Source organism: Sus scrofa, chromosome 18, assembly GCF_054392235.1.
Source record: "Sus scrofa isolate SSC_HxYL_T2T_F1_AM1 chromosome 18, Sscrofa_HxYL_maternal_Yorkshire_Landrace_v2.0, whole genome shotgun sequence".
Lineage (NCBI taxonomy): Eukaryota > Metazoa > Chordata > Mammalia > Artiodactyla > Suidae > Sus > Sus scrofa.
Window position 1 is genome coordinate 52,126,302 of NC_139400.1, and position 18,365 is coordinate 52,144,666.

General features: G+C 44.4%; 2 protein-coding genes across 2 annotated transcripts in view; one reads left to right on the forward strand and one right to left on the reverse strand.

Annotated features, from left to right (window-relative positions):
• Window positions 1–18,365, forward strand: part of LOC146395043 (uncharacterized) — a 178,992-nt gene that overhangs the window by 105,274 nt on the left and 55,353 nt on the right. The gene's annotated exons all lie outside the window — the stretch shown is intronic.
• On the reverse strand, window positions 8,497–12,083 carry PRR15 (proline rich 15). The gene is made up of 2 exons (XM_003134813.4): window positions 11,284–12,083; window positions 8,497–9,597 (listed from the first exon to the last, which is right to left on the reverse strand). The coding sequence occupies exon 2, from the start codon at window positions 9,464–9,466 to the stop codon at window positions 9,089–9,091; it is 378 nt and encodes a 125-aa protein (XP_003134861.2). The 5' UTR covers window positions 9,467–9,597; window positions 11,284–12,083; the 3' UTR covers window positions 8,497–9,088.

An 18,365-nucleotide genomic window follows, 5' to 3' on the forward strand; every position in this document is an offset into this window, starting at 1 on the left:
TGAGGAAGAAGGAACCAAAAATGACTTCTAGTTTTCTGGCTTGAGCAATGAGATGCTCTGAAGGAGGAACAGGAAGAGGGGGAGCAGATTCAGGAGCAGGATGAGTCACAGATGCTATCAGGAAAGTTGTAGGTAAGAGAAATTTGTCTACAGGGTTAAACAGTGCAGAGAGGCTTCCTAGGGTTTGGTCTCAAAAGGGACAACGTCACCGTCATGACTCAGTCGTTTTAGGTCAACGTTCATCCCTTGTTCCCCACTGTCCTTCACTCAGCTGTACTATTCTGCCTTAAGAATATGGTCAGTGATGGTAAGTGATGCCAATGGGGGAAAACTTAAAAATAAGGCTTTGTCTCGGGGTTTTAAAAAACATGCACAAACTCACACTTATAATACCTACCGGAAGAAATTAGACTCAGAAGTGCTCACGCTGGTTGGTCAGGTTATGAGAAAAACTTGTTAAGTATTTTCCAAAGGTTTGTGATGAATTTTTATTAATAACATGAAAAGGAAAAAAAATCATAACTTTGAAGACTGTAGCAGTGAGACCATCGTTGAATAGTGAGAACACCTGTTCTTTCCTGACAAGCCAGGGACCTTACATCTACGACTCTTCCCCTTCTACTACGTAAACAACTTTAAAGACGACTACTCTTTCAGATTATGATCAGTTGTCGGAGTGAGTTGGTCTGAGCTCTCTTGGATTTATAAGATTACAGGAAAGGCTTTGAACTTCTGCTTTCAGAGTCTTCTTTAGAGTTTTGTAGAGCCTGTGACGAGATCTATTTTACCTTCCCACTTCCCTCCACATAAAAATTTCATGAGTAGACTTGAACTTTGGTGATAATAATAATGGCTAATAATAAATATGATTATTATATATTATTGTTATATATTATCATTATATAATATCATTATATTATATATATAAATATTAGCCATTATATAAATATGTATAAATATTAGCCATTATATAAATATGTATAAATATTAGCCATTATATAAATATGTATAAATATTAGCCATTATATAAATATGTATAAATATTAGCCATTATTATTATCACCAAAGCCACACAAGGCAGTCAGTTCTGTGTACTTTCCATGCAAACGTCATACAAACCAATGAATTGGCTCTGATTACTTTTGAAGATGAATGAATAAATCAGACAAAGAAAGACAAATACTGTATAGTCTCCCCTACAGGGTGGTTGCCAGAGGGGGTGGGGGAACTGGGTGAAGGTGGTCAAAAAGTGCGAACTTCCCGCTGTAAGGAAAGTTCTGGGGCTGTGATGTACAGCAAGGGGACTGTAGTTCACCATACTGTTTGTATATTTGGAAGTTGCTAAGAGAGTAGATCTTAAAGTTCTTATCACAGGAAAAAAATTGTAACTATGTGAGATGACGGATGTTAACGAAAGTTTCTATGGTAATCGTTTCACAATATATAAACCCATCCAGTCGTTACGCTGTCCACCTCAAACTAACACGATGTTATATGTCAACTATATCTCAACACTGGAAGGAAAAAACCCAAAAAAAACTCAAACAAAACAAACAATCAGAACAAAAATTAAGGCATGGCAGGTTGTGTAACTCACATAGGTTCCCAGATAGTCAACGGAAAAGCCAACTCACCTGACTTCAGAAGCCACTGTCTTAGCTACTATGTTCTTCTACTTCTCCTATGAGAGATTTGATTTCAGTCCTCATTTGCTCAACAAATGTTTCATGTGTGCTATGTGCTAGGCATTGTGCTGGCCACAGCAGAGCCAGCATAGATCAGAGTCCCTTCCCTGTAAGAGTTTACCATCTGTGGTGGAGACAGTGCCAGTCCTGTCCGTGGGCTGGGGCGGTGGTCGGAGTGTGTATGTCAGTGCAGGAACACGGGTGAAGGAATCTAACTCTTTCTAGGGGGCGCTGATTGAAGAAGCCAATGTCGCAGTTAAAACTTAAAGGAAAAGTAGGAATTACAGTGGTGTTTATAATGTATATACAAAAGGGGAAATTTCAGGATAGCTGAGAGCAGGTATCGGTAGATCTGATCACGACCCAGAGAAATGCACCGTCACTGGTGCAGGACGAGATGTTGATTGCAGTGCTACTCTAGAATTGGTTGCGTGTCCTCAGAGATCTGGTCTGTTTTTAAATATAAGAATAGATACTGCTTCTCTTACACAGACACTATAATAACAGAATTTTTGACCCCGAAGTGTCTGAACTTCTCATTTTACAGGTGAGAAAATGAAAGCCCAGAGCAGTTAAGTGATTTGCCTGAGGCCACATAACTCCCAGTTACAAAAATAGGTCTAGAACTTGGGCTTTAGAGAGGGTGTGGGGGCTGAAGTCCACCCAGAGAAAGCAGCACCTTTTTCTCACTTTCACAGGCACTTTAGCCGCAAGCAATTGTCTTCTTGAAATGAATGTGGCCCAGCCTACGGAAACACTAATTTCCAGGCTGTGAAAGAATTTAGTGAATAGTGCTTTAGTGCCCACTGGCACACAGAAACCAGTTCTAGTAGGTGGATTTCCAGCAAGTTTCGGTGGTGTGACTTCTCTGTTTACAGAGGGTCAAAGACACACCCTTTCCAACAAGGTCTGGGGGTTTGGAGAGAAGAGGGGTTTTCCTTGAGCGCTTTGGCTTAGCTCCTGGGCAGTGGCTGCCCCTGATATTATGCTTGTATTTCTTTGGGTTCTTATACCTTCTTCCCAGCCAATCCCTTTTAACTCCAGTCCTTATCATGGGTAATAGTTCTGTATTGTAAACACTCCCTGTTTACAGAAGTGGTCAGCTGTCCTCTGCTAGGGTTTCTCTCTCCGCACAGTCTCTGATTCACTACTTTCAGACATTTCTCTGCCAGCCCGACATAGGCTGCTTTCCTAGAGGAGAAAAGATTATGGCCCTCTCAAGAACTGTGTGCTAGCTGGAGGGTCCTTGTCCCTGAGGATGAGCCAGGAGTTCATGAAGGGGCATGAAGAATGAACTTGGCCCTTTAAATTTCCCTGATCTCTGGGTTGCCTAGGGCTGGGACTTGGTGTGGGGACCGAGTCACAGGAGGAAATTTTGGGGGTGATGAAAATGTTCCAGATTTTGATTTTGATGGTGGTCACTTGAGTGTATATATTTATTTATCAAAGTTTCTTCAAGGATACACTTATTGTGGGTGTACTTTTTTATATATAAATTATACCTTGATAAAGATGCAAAAACCTTTCCAAAAAAACCCTCAGAAATAAATAACTAAATTTCGCTGATCTCTCCGATGAAAAGGGCAGAGAGACATGCAATAACACGTGTATAATATGGTCCATGGGGCGTGACTGTGCTATTCACAGGAGTTTCCCGACGGAGTGAAGGAGGACCTTGGCCGTCATGTGCGAAAGGACCTTCAAATCTGAAAGGTTGATTGAGGCCTTGCCAGGCACATAGCAGGGAAAGAACTGTTGCCAAGGAGAGGCAACAGGGCAGACAGAAGCCTGCAGGTAGAGCAAGGCACAGCCACTCTAGGGACCTGTCAATAATATGGAATGGCTGAACAAGGGTGGCAGCCCTTTTGAAGGAGTCAGTCTGACCTTTTCCTGAATAGTTTTTGTTTTGTTTTGTGTTGTGTTGTTTTAAGGCCACACCTACAACATATGGAAGTTTCTGGAGTAGGGGTTGAATCAGAGCTGCAGCTGCTGGTGACGCCACAGCCACAGCAATGCCGGATCTGAGCCGGATCTGTTGCTTGCAGCAATGCAGGATCCTTAACTCACTGAGCAAGGCCAGGGATCGAACCCTCATCCTCATGGAGACCATGTCAGGTACTGAGCCACAATGGGAACCCTCATGCACAGTTTTAAACAGAGTGTGAAGGAGCGTTAAAAAAATGACCATTTCCAGGCCCCTGGCCTGGAGGGGATGCGTTGTTGACCAAGGACAACACTAATGAGAATGGAAAAAGAAGAGTTTAAACAAGAGCACAGAATCAGCTGGATTGGCGGGATTTGGGGTCCTTGAGGGGTAGTTATGAGGAACAAATGAGGTAACAGTTGTGAAACCACGCTTTTTGAATAATATCTAGAATGAGATAGCCTTGCTGCAGTTTGAGTCTAAACATGAATAATAAGGCTTCGTGCTCCTACACAAGAGTTATCCTGAGTGTTGGGCCCAATGACAGTATGGTGACACCACCATATGATAATGCGGCAGCTTTACTGCATTTTCTACTTCTCTACCTCCTCCCAGCTCCCCAGCTCACCACCAGTAGTAGACAGCTGGTGCCTCTGTGTTTTATAGTAAACAATGAGCACTCTGTGAGTTGGCATTTACAGCCAGTTGCTCAAAATAGAATCCCAACAGAGAGTTTTAAAGCTAGAGTATAGACTCCATCCCATTATTTTACAGAAGAGTAAACTGATTCCCAGATCGCCTAAGACTTGTCTAAGAGCAAGTGAGGGAGAGAATTAAAATCAGGTGGCAGGAGCTCTTTGCTGCCATCTTTGTAGGATATGCTTGTTGACCGGCACTAGAAAAGAATGAATAATCCAAGGTACTTGTAATTCAAATAATATCCCTCCATAAAAAGCACAAGGAGGTCCTAGAAAGGTCGCATATTCCCTACTCAACTGGCAGGGGTGGGAACGCACATCTTCAATATGAACCTTTGTAGTTTAAGGGCCAGAAATCTTTGTTTTGTGGGTAAGGAGTCTTTTGTTTGTTTGTTTGTTGTTGTTGCTTTGTGTTAGTGTGTGTGTGTGTTTTTGCTGCACCCAGGCCAGGGATCCAACCTTCGCCATAGCAGCAACACGCGCCCCAGCAGTGACAACTCCTTAACCCACTGAGCCACCAGGGACCTCCCCAAGCAGTTTTGTTATGTATGCCAGAAATAAAGATACCCCATTCATGGTTTTTTTTATTGCATGAGGTTATGTCAACAACTCTGACATGATAGTTAATAAATCCATCACTCTGTCATCTGAAGCACAGTTTGGTTTGGAAGAATGGTTGAATGCCTTGTTTTGAATAACTGGAATGATTGCGTATATCCTCTGTCAGTCTTATTTATCATGGTCTATAGCTAATACCTTCTGTACAAGTGGTCAGCTGTCCTCTGCTAGGGCAAGACCTGTGCAATTTCCTTACAACCTATGTCCTTAATAACTTCGTCTCACCAGGAATGCCATTCATCCCATGTTCCAAATGTGCAGGGCCGTCTTTTGACAAAGTGGCTGTTAATATGTCGTGCCTGCCTTGTGCCTCCTGGCAGCCCCTCTTCCATGCCCCTGAGCCAGGTGGAAATGCACATGTGACGGCTTGAGGCAAAGTGAGAATGAGGCTGGGGTTGCAGGAAACAGAGGAGAAGAGCAAAGCTTGTCAATGACAGTTTGCCCTGGGCTGCAGACTTGTTTCCAATCTAAGGTACTTGTTTTTGTTTTTTAATTTCATGGCTGCACCGTGGCATATGAGTATTCCCCGGCCAGGGATTGAATCCCAGCCACAGCTGCAAACTATGCTGCAGCTACGGCAATGCCGGATCCTTTAATCACTGCACTGAGCTGGAGATTAAACCTGCATCTCTGCAGCCATCCAAGTCACTGCAGCTGGATTCTTAACCCACTGCACCAAGGCGGGAACTCCTAAGGTACTTGTTGTATTGACACTCAAGGTACTTGTTATATTGACAGTCAAGGGTAAAAAATATCTCTAGTTTACTCTCTACTTGCCAAGGAGATAAATGCATGCTTATCCCAAGAAAGAATGTCTTACCTTTCTGTGTAATTACCGTATAATGCTCCATAAATAAAACAGACTTGTTAAAGGTCTGTTACCCTTATGCCATCTATCAAGCTAGCTTTTTGTGTGTTTGTCTGGCTGCCACTTCTCAGCTAAGGAAAGATAATATTCTCCATCTCTTTTTCTCCTAAAAGGTGCCTTCTGATCACTGGACATTAGTGGTCATTTTCCCTCCTTATTTCTTTCAAGTTCAGCTTATATTTGAAATTCTTTCTGCCCATTTTTATTATTCATTTATTTCAAGCTGCCCAAATTTTCTTCTGTGGATCCCAGGAGAACTACTTCTGACAAAGCTTCAGCCCAGGCTTCTGTTCATTAGGTTTAGAGCCGACATCTAAGGACTCGTCAAGATCAGTGTTCTGGGTTCACATTATATTTCAAAGCAGAGAAAAATACTGCCAAGTGTTATATGGAAGCAGAATGTCCTAACTGTATATACAAAATAGAGTCTCCGCCCTTGAAACGTAAGTCAGAATAGGATGAAAAACAGAAAGCACAGATACAAAGGGACATTCAGGTGACCTGTAATATGAGTTACTACTCGGCCACCAACTGCAAGGACAGCCACTGAGGCAAAAACTGCCCTGTGCATATAATTATCATGGTTATGAAAATATTTAGCAAACACACTGCTAGAGTTTTATCCCTTTTTTCACATATTTTGGATGTATGGCGTGAGAATTGTTTCCAAACTTGGGAGGGAAATTTCATTTGTAAGGGGTTTTAAGAAAATGAAGGTCTCTAACCTAATTAACTCCAAATTTAATTCAACATTTTCCCTTTATTTACTGTAAAATATCTTGAAGTTTAAATGTTTTAAAAATCTGGATATATGTTACGGGAATGTAATTAATCATCCATAGAGCAAAAAAATCCCAGCAAGACCCTTTCTCAAATCATCTCATCTTACTCATGATCCTTTTATCCCACCAATTTTGCTTGGTTTCTGATTTCACTGAGTTGGGATTAAATCAGGGCATTCCTCCCACTGCATAATTAGGACTGCTTTAAAACTATGTAATTACAAACCTCAACTGCCAATTGTGCATTGCACTCATTGTCATAACTGCCATTAGCATGGTTTTAAATTCTTTCCGAGCAGTGGGGAAAGATGTCATAAGTTCCAATGCGATAGGTCCGCCATTGACTATCTGCAGCAATTATGGACTTGGGTGGGATCCAAAACTAGACACAGAAGCTGGGAAAATGCCAACGTTTTGTGCCTCTAAAGGCATTTTTAAGAAAAAAAGTTCTTTAAAACAATAAACCTGTGGATGAAAGAGTTAGTATAGGGTTTTAAAAGTATGCAACGACAGGCTTAATTTTATAAATGGGTACAGATCTAATCTACCGGTCTTCCTGAGAACGGAAAAGTATTTTGGGTAGTTATCCACTCTAATTTTGATTACTTTCTACAGAGTGAAATGAAAATAATTTATGAAGGTGTTCCAAAGTCTTATTTGACAGTGTCTGCTCTCTTCACTCCCATTGCTGTGCCAACCCACAATCCCTCCCTTTCCATGAACCTTCTCTAAGTTCAAGATCCTGACTCCCTCTTCTTCATCAGGGTCTAGAGATGGCAGGACCACTTAAAATTGACATAAAATCTTCATCCAGAAAGCTCACCCTGAAAAGCCCAGTCATGTATTTCCCATGTCTAAATACAAAACAAAAAACCTTTTTGATAATTAAAAACACCACCTTACATGCTCTCTTTTTCTAATGTAAGAGGTTCATAATCTCCACATAAACAATTTCCTGTGGAGTTAAGTCTTTGGTATGTGGAAATGTACTATGAAATGGTAAACTCTATGTTTTGCTGGTATCTAAGCCTAATTTGCTAATTTCAATCTATGTTAGCCATTTTCATCAAGCTTCTTTGTTAAATCTCTTTAGACAATCAACATGCTTTGTTATTTTATAAATTACTAATTTAAGAGAAACAACATGCTATGTAAAACAAATTCAGAAGCTCTTATCAATTTCTTGCCTGTAATTATCTCCATCTACACACACACACACACACACACACACACCCTTTGATCATTATAATTTCCCAGATGTTTATAAATGAATTGAATTGTGGTAGGAAAAGGTACCAGTGGATCTGAACAACTACAATAACTCTTGTAATTTGCTGAAAGCAAGTGGCATTCATTTACTCTCTTGCTTGAAGTTCATAACAAAAGCAAACAGGTAGCTTTTTATTAAGAATCTTCGGGTTGATAGACCTTTAAGGCTTTGAAACTAGATAAATGCATACTTCAGACTAAAGAAATCAGCTTTTGAAGCAAACAAAAAGGGTGGAGAAAAAACTGGCTTTGCACAAACTGAGAGATTCAGCCCACCTGTTTGAATAAGTATTTTCAGACAGTTAATAATGGATACTGAAAAGAATTAGTATTAGCGTTGTGACTTACTCTACTCTATGAAGATGCACTGAAATAAAAAAAAAGAGAGAGAGAGAGAACTAGGAATAAGGAATTAGTACCTCTCCCTCTCTTCCTTCAATTTGGTTTGTAAATAGCAGTATCCAGCTAACTGGTTCCAATCTGGGTGCTGGTAGTTTCTAGAAATGTTCTCCTCCCTGTAGCTTTCCAAAAGGAGCTGTTAGGTTGTGTGGCAAATGATTAACTCTGTCACCTTGGATTTTGCATGTCTGCTTTTAAGTATGATGAGCTTCATTCTTGATTGAAAAAAAAAATACAAAAGTCACCTCAAGTCTTACAGTGCAACAGTTTTAATAGTCCACACTAAAATGAGCAGTACAGTTTTGTAATTCAACATTAAAAGCAATCCTGCCTTACTTAAAATGCTTCTACTTGAGAAGGCTTCCTGCTCTCTCCCATACCTTCACTTAAGGTGTAAGTCTACCAAAGTACTCCTAAAGTGCATTTCTCGGGCATTAAAGACAGCACTGTGATTTGCTTTCCAATGGCAAGTCCTGAATCAGAGCGTGCCCTCCCTCGTTGGAGGGGCTGCGCAATTCCACTTGCGCCAAGGTCTCTTAGAGAAGTACCCTTCTCCTTCCCATGAGGGATGCAAGGAAGACCCTGTAAGTGTTTTAGGGAAAAAAAAAAAAAAAAGACATATGCCAGCTTCCTCTGTGGAATCTTCTCTTAGCAAGAATAAATATTGAATGCATCTTTGAGTTGTGAACTATAGAATACTCGACTGTCACTTCAGTCTCCAAAACCTGGAGGCCTTGGGCAAATATTCTGACTTTGGTGGGGTAAGGCACCAAGTCCAGGGGCAGGTTTCGAACTGGGGGCTGGGGAGGCCTGGTGGGAGGAGAGGCAGCCCCGGAGCGCTCGGGCTATTGCTTGTCGTCGTGGGGGTCACCAGGGAAGTCCGCCTCCTCCGAGGACCTGACTCCCTCGGGGAGCAGGGTGGCGCGCACTTTCCTCTTCTCCTTAAAGCGGCCTGAACGCGAGATCTTCAGATTTCGGCGGCTGTTGCCGGATTTCTCCCCGCACGACTTGTCGGGCTTGGGCTCGCCGGCGCCCCCTAGAAGATTGGGGTGCTGATTCTCCCGGGAACCGCTAGTCCAGTCCGGGCCGGGCGGCGTGGGTTCCCCGGGGGCAGGCTGGGCGGGAGGCTGTGCCCCCACCGTGGCGTCCTTGCTTTTCTTCCTGCTGTTGGTTAGCGAATTCCACCAGGACCCGGAGCCGCCGGGGCCGCCGCCGTCGGCCATGGCCCGCGGGCCGAGGGGCGCGGCGGGCGGGGAAGGGCCTGGGCTGCAGCGGCCCCTCTCTCGTCGCCCCCGGCCCTGCCCCGGCTTCTCGCAAACGGGCTGCGGGCCGGGAGCCGAGGCAGCGGCTTACCCTGGGGAAGGGAACAAAACTTGGTTACTGGGTTTGTCCAAGTCACGTGCCCCCATCCCACTTCCTCCCCATCGCTCCCGCAGGCATCCGGATCGGCCCGGGTCGCAGCGCCCAAGCCGCGCGGCCTTCCGAGGGCACCGCCGCGCCCCCAAGAGAGCCGGCGGACGAACGGCCGGCAGGGCGCCACCCTCGGGGCACTCTCCCGCCTCCGCCTCTGCCCGGCTTCCAGGACAGAGCCAAGGTCCGTGCGCGAGGACCACCCAGGGGTGGGTGCCAGGGCTTCTGGATTAAGCAGGCTCCGGAGGGGAAGTGGTCGGTCCTATCATTTAGCCCGGTTGTAGAGGGACGCTCAAAGGTGACCCGCCGGGTCCAGAACGACCTTCCCTTGGCTGAGCACCAGGGAGGAGGTGCCGGCCCAACTGTAGGTGAGCAACCTACAACCTGTTAAACGGTTTCGAAATTTCCCTCAAAGGTTTGTGCTCCCTAGACTTCTGTCTCGGAGTCCTTTTAGATGTGATTTCTTCAAGGGAATTTACAGGCCAGTGAGAGCGAGGGGCAAGCTGGTGGTGTGTGGTTTCTTTGCAATTCTGCTCTTGACAAAACTTCTGCCTTGTGACTTTCAGAGAAACATGTCTAGACTTAACTTGCCTTGAAAACCTCCATCCTCCTCTTCCTTTTATTCCCCAGAGACCAATTTTGGGTCTCTTTGAAGCCACCACCCCCGGTCGGCGGTTGAGGTGAGCTCAAGTGCTCTTCCCTTAGTTCTATATTAAAATATGCACGCAGTCGGTCTGTACTAGACGACTCAGCCCTTGGGATTTTGAGTTACAAATTAAAGGCTTTTGTTCTTTTCTTTGCGCAATTCCCTCCTCCAAAGGAGGGAGCGCGCAACCAGGAGCTCCAATGGGCCTCTTCCCAGATTTTAAAACAGCACACTGAGGAGCGAAAAGGCTTTAGCACTTAAGGTGCGCATTAGCACTTAAGGTGCGCATATCGGAAGCGAGACTCCAGTGCCCACTTTCTGTGCTGGATCCCTGCTGCACTAACTCCAAGAAAGAGCAGGATTCGCCGGCACACCGGCTCAGGGGCAGCTTTCCGCTGGGCTCTTTCCCATCCCACGCGCCCGGCGCTCCCGGGATTCGGCGCTGGAGAGCGAAGCTTCCACGGTGTTTGTGGTTGGAGGTTCTCCTCCCCCACCCGCCGGGAGAGAGCCTGAGCGCCTAAGCGATCGGTCTCAGCGGCCTCCGCTGTGCACTGAGACCTTGGCGTCGGCTCTTCCCAGGACACCCCGAAGGCACACTCTGGCTGAGACTAGAAAACAGCAGAAGAGAAAATGGCCAAAAGTTCTTTCCCTACCGAAGGCACCCACATCCTCAGGCACCGTTTGCAGTTTGATTTGCAAACAACTCTCTCCCTCCACTTTATAGATCGGAAAAGCACCTCCAAGTTAATCACTGGGCGTGATGGGTGTTCTGGTGTTGCTTTCTGTTTTCTACACCCTACGCTTCTCCACAGTCGACTTTGTGTGCCTGGAAGGGCTTTGCACAAGGGAAAGATTGCGAGTTACGCAAAATACGCAGAACACCCGTAGCTAGCAACGACTCCGAGGGCGCTGGGGGACCGCCCCAGGGTGACATCCCTAAATGAGCTCTGTCTTGGTAGACGCAGAATCACCCTGGTAGCTCACCTGTTCAGGTTTCCGGGCTCCGCGCCTCCTTCCCCGTGTAAAGCCTGGAGGGGGTGCGCTTCGGATAAATTGGAAGTCGGGCCTAGGCGTCCCTCTGCGCAATCTTGGGGAGGCCTGGCTTCCTTCTGGAAGATGTGCCAGCCGAAATCTCCGGAGTCCAACTAAGCCGATTTCTGTTTGCTGGTCTCCCCTGGCGTCTCCAACTTCCTGGAGCAGGGGGGGCGGTAGCACAGAGCTCGAAGTGCGTTTTGCTCCAGCGGGAGGACGCCGCGGCGAGTAGGTGCCAGGCTTACTGCCCTAGGTGAATGGCCAGGCAGGCTCTCCCGCCTAGTAGCCTTTCCTTCTCGGCGCGTCCTTTTTCCCTGCTAGCGTTGCCCGCGAGCCTCCAGGAGATAGGACCTCGGCTTCTCACCCTAAGACATTGAGTTTCCCTACGCGTCGGTCCTCCGCGCGCGCGGAAAAAGACATCTGCCCACCTGCTGGTTATTCGCCAAGTGATTCAAGAAACCAGAACCCCGGGGCAGCGGGAAGGAAAAAAGAAAAAAAAAAAAAACAAAACCCAAACCCAGGAGGCGGCCACTGGTGCCACAGGTGCAGGTAGGAAGTTTGCGTTCCCGCCCTCCGGAGACGAGATTGGACCAGGTCGCATACGTGGCGCCAGCCTTGGGGTGTCTGATTGGAGAAAGGCTGTGGTGCGCCGCTTGCGAGTCGGAGTCCTGAAAGAAGAAAGCGTAGAGGAGAGAGGAGGCCAGGATACCGAGGCTGTAGGTGGGCTCCGGTGGGTAAATGTCGCAGCTCTCCCTTTGCTTCTCCCCTGGTTTCTTTTATCCTTTCCGGGTCCCCAGCTGTGGCCACTCAGATCTCAGAATCGCAAGCTTTGTAACTCACTGGAGCCCTTCAATGCCCAGGAAAAATGTTGCAGAGTTGCAGGCGCCCTGAGTTGAAAGGCTGTAATATTAACAAGTTTGTTATGTGCCAGCTAGGCGCTGTTCCAAGCGCTTTCTGTGGATTAACTCGTTTACTCCCCTTCACAGCAAGCCTAGGAGGTCGGTACTATTATTGTCTAGGAGAACTTAGCTCTGAAAGGTGAAACGGTTGCCCAAGGTTGGACTGTTGGTTCTCGGCAGAGCTGGATTTGTACCTAAGAGAGCTGATTCCGGCTCCAGCAGTCTTAACCAGCACCTTAGACCACAGCCTGCCAGTGTCCGGCTCTTAGCATGATTCAGGATGTGAATTTCCTTCCTTTAGATCTGGAAGCCTGTGCATAGCCGCTGCACCCAAGGAGTCCAAATCCAGCCCTGAGCTGGAAGTGAGGTGTACCTGTGGATTGTATCAAGGTTCAGGAGGCTTTTGCTCTCAGACCCATATGGGTACCTTTCATTGGTTGAACAGAAAGTCTTTGACGTGGGGCATTTTCACTAATGAAGGCAGAGGTGCAACCAGCTGCATCTTCCAGGATGCCTCTCTTTCTCAAAGAACTACTTTGATGTTCCCCGAGCTCATGGACCAATCGAAGGACTGGATATGAAGCAACTGACATCCCAGCCTCTTCAGGACTTTCTGAGATGGTGCAAGTAGTGAAAGACATGTCTTTCTCAAATAGGTTACTATATGCAATTAATAGAAATAAATGTTGTGGAGTACTTCAATATATGTAATACAAAAAAAAGGAATATATCTTTCTTAATTCAGCATCCTTGGATTTTTAAATGATATGTGCCACAGCAGCATAAGAAAGTGATGCATTTTCATGTATTTATTGCGATTAGTTTTAGAGAGGAGACTTGCAATCATAGCAGCAGACCTGAACAAAGACAGGCCAACAACTGTGAAAGGAGGATGAGACAAGTCATCAGAGTGTCATCCTATTACAGAGATGATGCTGGACCAAGGAGGAGGGCCCTGTCTAAGGAACCCTCAGTGCTAGGAAGGAGTGGTGCTGCACTGCTACACTGTTAATCAAATGGGTGCAAGAGGGAACACATTTAGGAAAAGAAAATGAGTCCTGCCAAATGACTCCTCAACTAGCATGATTTCACAAAGGGGTAGAATTTTCTTTTTTTTGTTTTTCTTTCTTTCTTTCTTTCTTTCTTTCTTTTTTTTTCTTTTAAGGACTGAACCTGCAGCATATGGAGGTTCCCAGGCTAGCAGTCCAATCAGAGCTACAGCTGCCGGCCTATACCACAGCCACAGCAACACAGGATCCTTAACCCACTGATCGAGGCCAGGGATTGAACCTGCAGCATCATGGTTCCTAATGGGATTTGTTTCTGCTGCACCACGACAGGAATCCCAGCATTTTCTTAATAGATGAATATATACTAACTGCTGAAATAAAAAACAATCATTCTCTTACATCCCTCCCATTTATACCTAACAACTTTGGATATTTCTGTGTTTCATTGACTTGATAACACCTTGTAAATAACCTTTGCATGCAGTAAGAATATTTAAATGGAGACATGAAAACTAATGAGAAATGAGGCAGAAGGGACTAGGGAGGTGGAGAATGGGTGAGCACTGCAGAGGGAATTGCATGTGCGAAAGCTGGGAGATGTGAAGGGGCTGGGGCTTTTTAAAGGAGCAGAGAGATGGCCATTGTGATCTGAGTGCAGACTGAGCTGAAGCACTGCAGGAGAGGAAGCTAGAAGAGTGGGTGTGACCAGACCATTCAGGACCTTGTCACTCGTGATAGGATTTTTGAACATAATCCATTAAAGAGGAAGTGACAAGGTAGGATTTGCATTTATAATATCACTGAAGCTATAAAGGATAGATGGTGGAGGTGATAAGGTGGGGCTCCGAGGAAACCAGTTAGGAATTATTGGGGTAGTTCAGGTGGGATATTTTGGTGGCTTGCGGGAAATTGCGAGCTGTGGGGGAGGTGGGGAGAATTACATGTATGCAAAAGAGATTTATTCATTCAAATCATGCCAAAAAAGAGCCTGAATTTAACTAGCGGTTTAAGAGAGATACTTTCACAGCCTTGCTTGTAGCAAGGAGTATCCATATGATCCAGTTCTGACTTATGTGGCTCTAAGGAAGACTTCCAGAAATGTTCCTTCCCAAACAAAGGACAGAACCTTCTGAGAAAATATCTTTCGCAATACCCTTGATTCTTACGTTTAAGCACTGTGTGAGGATGTGTAGCAGCCATCATGCAACAGGTACAGTGAGGCAACAGGATTTGGAATAAAACCCAGCACGCTGAGGATGATGGCATGCGAGTGTGAGAAGTGTCTGGGTCCTTGACAATACTGGTGAGCCCTTGAAAGAGCCCTAGCATGACCTGTCTCCTGGCTACCAGTTCAGTGAGAGAATATGGATTCCTAGGATTTAACAACAGATTTAAGCATGGTTCTCTGTCACTTGCAGCCCCATTCTTCTTTGATACAATCTAGTAGAGGTATAGGGGAAAAAATTGACACTGTTCAAAAGGCACAAAGGTAGTGTTGTCACATTTTTTTTTCCTGAACAGTCTGAAAAGTTCTTCACGGAAGAAGGATTTAGTGAAATGTTTAAGTGATGGGGAAGTTTTTTAGAAGTGAGGAATGCATCTGTAAAGTAAGACACTTTCACTGAAAAGCCTCGGAGTTAAGGTTGGACGTAAATAAAGCTGTGTGTGCACAGAGTGACAAAAAGCTGGGGGACATCCAAAAGACGAGGGTCGTCAGATTTTCTGAGAAATGTAATTTGAATGTTCAAGACAGAGTTTTAAATCAAAACAATTGACTTATTTTCCTCCATTTTTTGAATTTAGAACTGTTTAAATCTATAAAAATGTTCATAACCAACCTTATGCAAAAAAAAACAAACAAAAAACACAACCCCCCAGACAACAAAGAGTGTTAATGTTAAACAAATATAGTTGGATTCTGGAACTATTGACCCCTGCTCCTTTTGTCTATAAAGAGGACATGGGCTGGTCCTAAACTTCTGTGTTGGGAAGCAGGGTAAACAGTGCAGATGCATTTAAAAGGTGATTTTTCTACCCAGTGAACAGTGGGTGACTCTCAATGCTACGGAATTTAAATATGCTTAGACTGGGCAATGTTACATTTCTTTTCTTTTTTTTTTTTTCTTTTATTATTTTGTGTGTGTGTTTTTAGGGCCACACACACAGCATATGGAGAGTCCCAGGGGCCAAATCAGAGCTGCAGCGGCCAGCCTATGCCACAGCCACAGCAATATCAGCCACGTCTTCAACCTATACAACAGCTCATGGCAACACCAGATCCTTAACCCACTGAGCGAGGCCAGGGATTGAACCTGTGTCCTCATGGATTCTAGTCAGAGTCATTTCCACTAAGCCATGATGGGAACTCCTACATTTCTTTATAATATTTTTTCTTGTCATTTTTTTTTTTTCAAAAACGTGTTGATGGTTTGAGAAAGGACGGAATTTCTTTTTTCTTTTCAAAAAAATTTTTTTTTCTTCTTTCTAGGTGATCCTTTAAAAGCAATAAATAATTACACTAAAAGACAGTAGAAAAGGAATTTCTAAAGAGCAAGATTTGCATACTAGAAATTAAAATAGGAACTTTAGAAGTTAAACCTAGGATTTGCAATCCTAGAAAATCTGGCATTGCATCAGAGGCTGAGAAACTCATTGTCTTCCTTTAAAGCATTTACTGTGGGAACTGGGGAAAGGAAAACATGCAAGGAGAAAGTTTAAGAAAGACAGCTAATCAAAATGAAAATAAAGATCATTTATATTCTTTTCAACCAACATACCATGGCTACTGTGTGGGTGTTGTGTTAGTCCTTTTACTTTTTTTGCCTCCTATTTTCATGTTTACTCCACTCATCCTCTCGCTTCTTTTTCCCTCCCTTCCTTTATCCCCTCCCCTTCTTTGGCCTCTTCTGACTCCCTGGGCCAGGGATCAAACCCAGACACAGGAGAGACAACGTGGAGTCCTTAACTTCTAGGCCGCTAGGGAACTCCCCGTCATCCCTTTCTTTTATGGACTCTTCCCATTCTTTGAAAATTAGATTTGTCTCTCCCATGGCCTTTTCCCTTATAGTCTCCCACGTACCGCTCATCTAATATTTCTTTTCTCATTTCTGTGTATTCACATCAGTGTTGTTGGGTTTAGTGTGAAAACTTTTAAAGAGAGGGCATTGCACCCATGCCTAAATTGGAAGCCACTGTTCATAGCATCTCTCCAGTGCCCTGTCATGTTAACATGAAGATATATCTAAAAGCATAAAAATTAGAGTTCCTGTCGTGGCTCAGTGGTTAATCATGAGGTTGCGGGTTCGATCCCTGGCCTTGCTCAGTGGGTTAAGGATCCGGCGTTGTCATGAGCTGTGGTGTAGGTCGCAGATGCGGCTTGGATCTGGCGTTGCTGTGGCTGTGGTGTAGGCCAGCAGCTGTAGCTCCAATTCGACCCCTAGCCTGGGAACCTCCATATGCCGCGGGAGCGGCCCAAGAAATGGCAAAAAGACCAAAAAGACCAAAAAAAAAAAAAAAAAGAAAGAAAGAAAGAAAATTACAACCTGATTGCTTTAATTCTGAGGAGTGAGTATTGTCAGTGGACCAAATTATCTGATAAATTTTGGCTTTTGTTCTTAAAACTAGAAAAGTGCTATCGTGCTGCAATATCCTTTGAAGGAGATGGAGTTAGGCGGTAAGATGAGGGCGGGACAGAGTAATGTAATACAGAGGATGGCTGCTGAGATTTTATTAAATATTGTACTTGGAAAATAAATGAATGATCCAGAGGACGTGGCATTTCAGAACAAGGCTCCCCAGCACATCCTGACTCAGGAAACAGAGATAATTCCACTTGATTGTTTGTTAGAAAATCATTGATGTAAATAAAAGTCATGTGTCACCACCCAAGGGAATGCTCTCAGACTGGTCACCGGGGTCCAGGTCAGGGCTGGGGTAAACTAGACCCTGTAAAATGTGACCTGCTATCTGCAGTTGTTCGTTTCCCTTTCAAAGGGTTGATTCGGTTATGCTCCATTTGCCAGGCTATTTTTTGGGGGGGGGGTTTGTCAGCGTGTCAGCTTGTTAGGTCACCTGGGTACAGGTAGAAGGTAACTATTTGATGGAAGGGGAACATGATGCAGGAAGGGAATCTTTCTGTTTCCCCACCTGCATCAAAGCCAATGTCAAACTTACAGAGTTAGAAATCCTTAAAAATAGCTGCTTCCCTAAGCCACAGGCTGTCAGGGGAGGTACAGTCAAGTTTTGGGATTCAGCTCTCTGCTCAGTGCTGACACAGGTAAAGCCCACACTGTACCCTCTCCCTTAGTGAACAGCCAGGCTCATCTCTTTGATGTAATTTCATTTACGTAGTGGGAGAAACTGCTTCAGCTGCAGCTATAAAACTTTCATAATGATGGCAAATTTAAAATTCATACTATGGGTTTTTCGTTATACTATGAACTTATCCATAGAAGCGGTAGTTCTTTCCACTTTTTTTTTTTTACAGTTTTACCTTAGAAAGTTGAAGCAATTTTTTTCAAGGTCTTAGGACCATAAGAGATGGAGTTATTTTGATTGGGTTTGAGTTACTCTTTCCCTAATGTTCTTCTAATATTGCTATTTGAATCTCATATTACCTCTTAGTTAATCATTAGATCAATAAAGGTTTGCTGGTATTGAGGCTATTGCATCAAAAGAGGTAGTCGCACTTAAAAAATTCAAATTAGGTTACTGTCGTCTAAATTTTCCCACTTAGAACAATGCTAAACCCCATGTGGTTGCTGAAGTATTAAAGCCCTATGGAGTCACAGAGCACTCAAAGCTCGAATTAACATTGGGAATTAGAATTATATACATTTCTTGTGAAAAGACTTGATGGTAGGTTTGAATTACTAGCAGTGTGGCTTTGGGCAAATGACTTAATATCTTTAGGCTCTGATTTCCTTCCAAGTAAAGTGGGACTAGTACTACCTACTTCTCTGGATGGTTGCCAAGGTTAAAAGACAATACATTTATTTAAGTCCCCAGCACGGTGCCTGGCACATAATAGGCATTCAGTGAATGTTAGTTTCTCCTTGACTAATTTCTTTCATTGGCTGTATGAGAAAATCAGGCGAACACATTCTACAAATCCATCCCTTCCAAG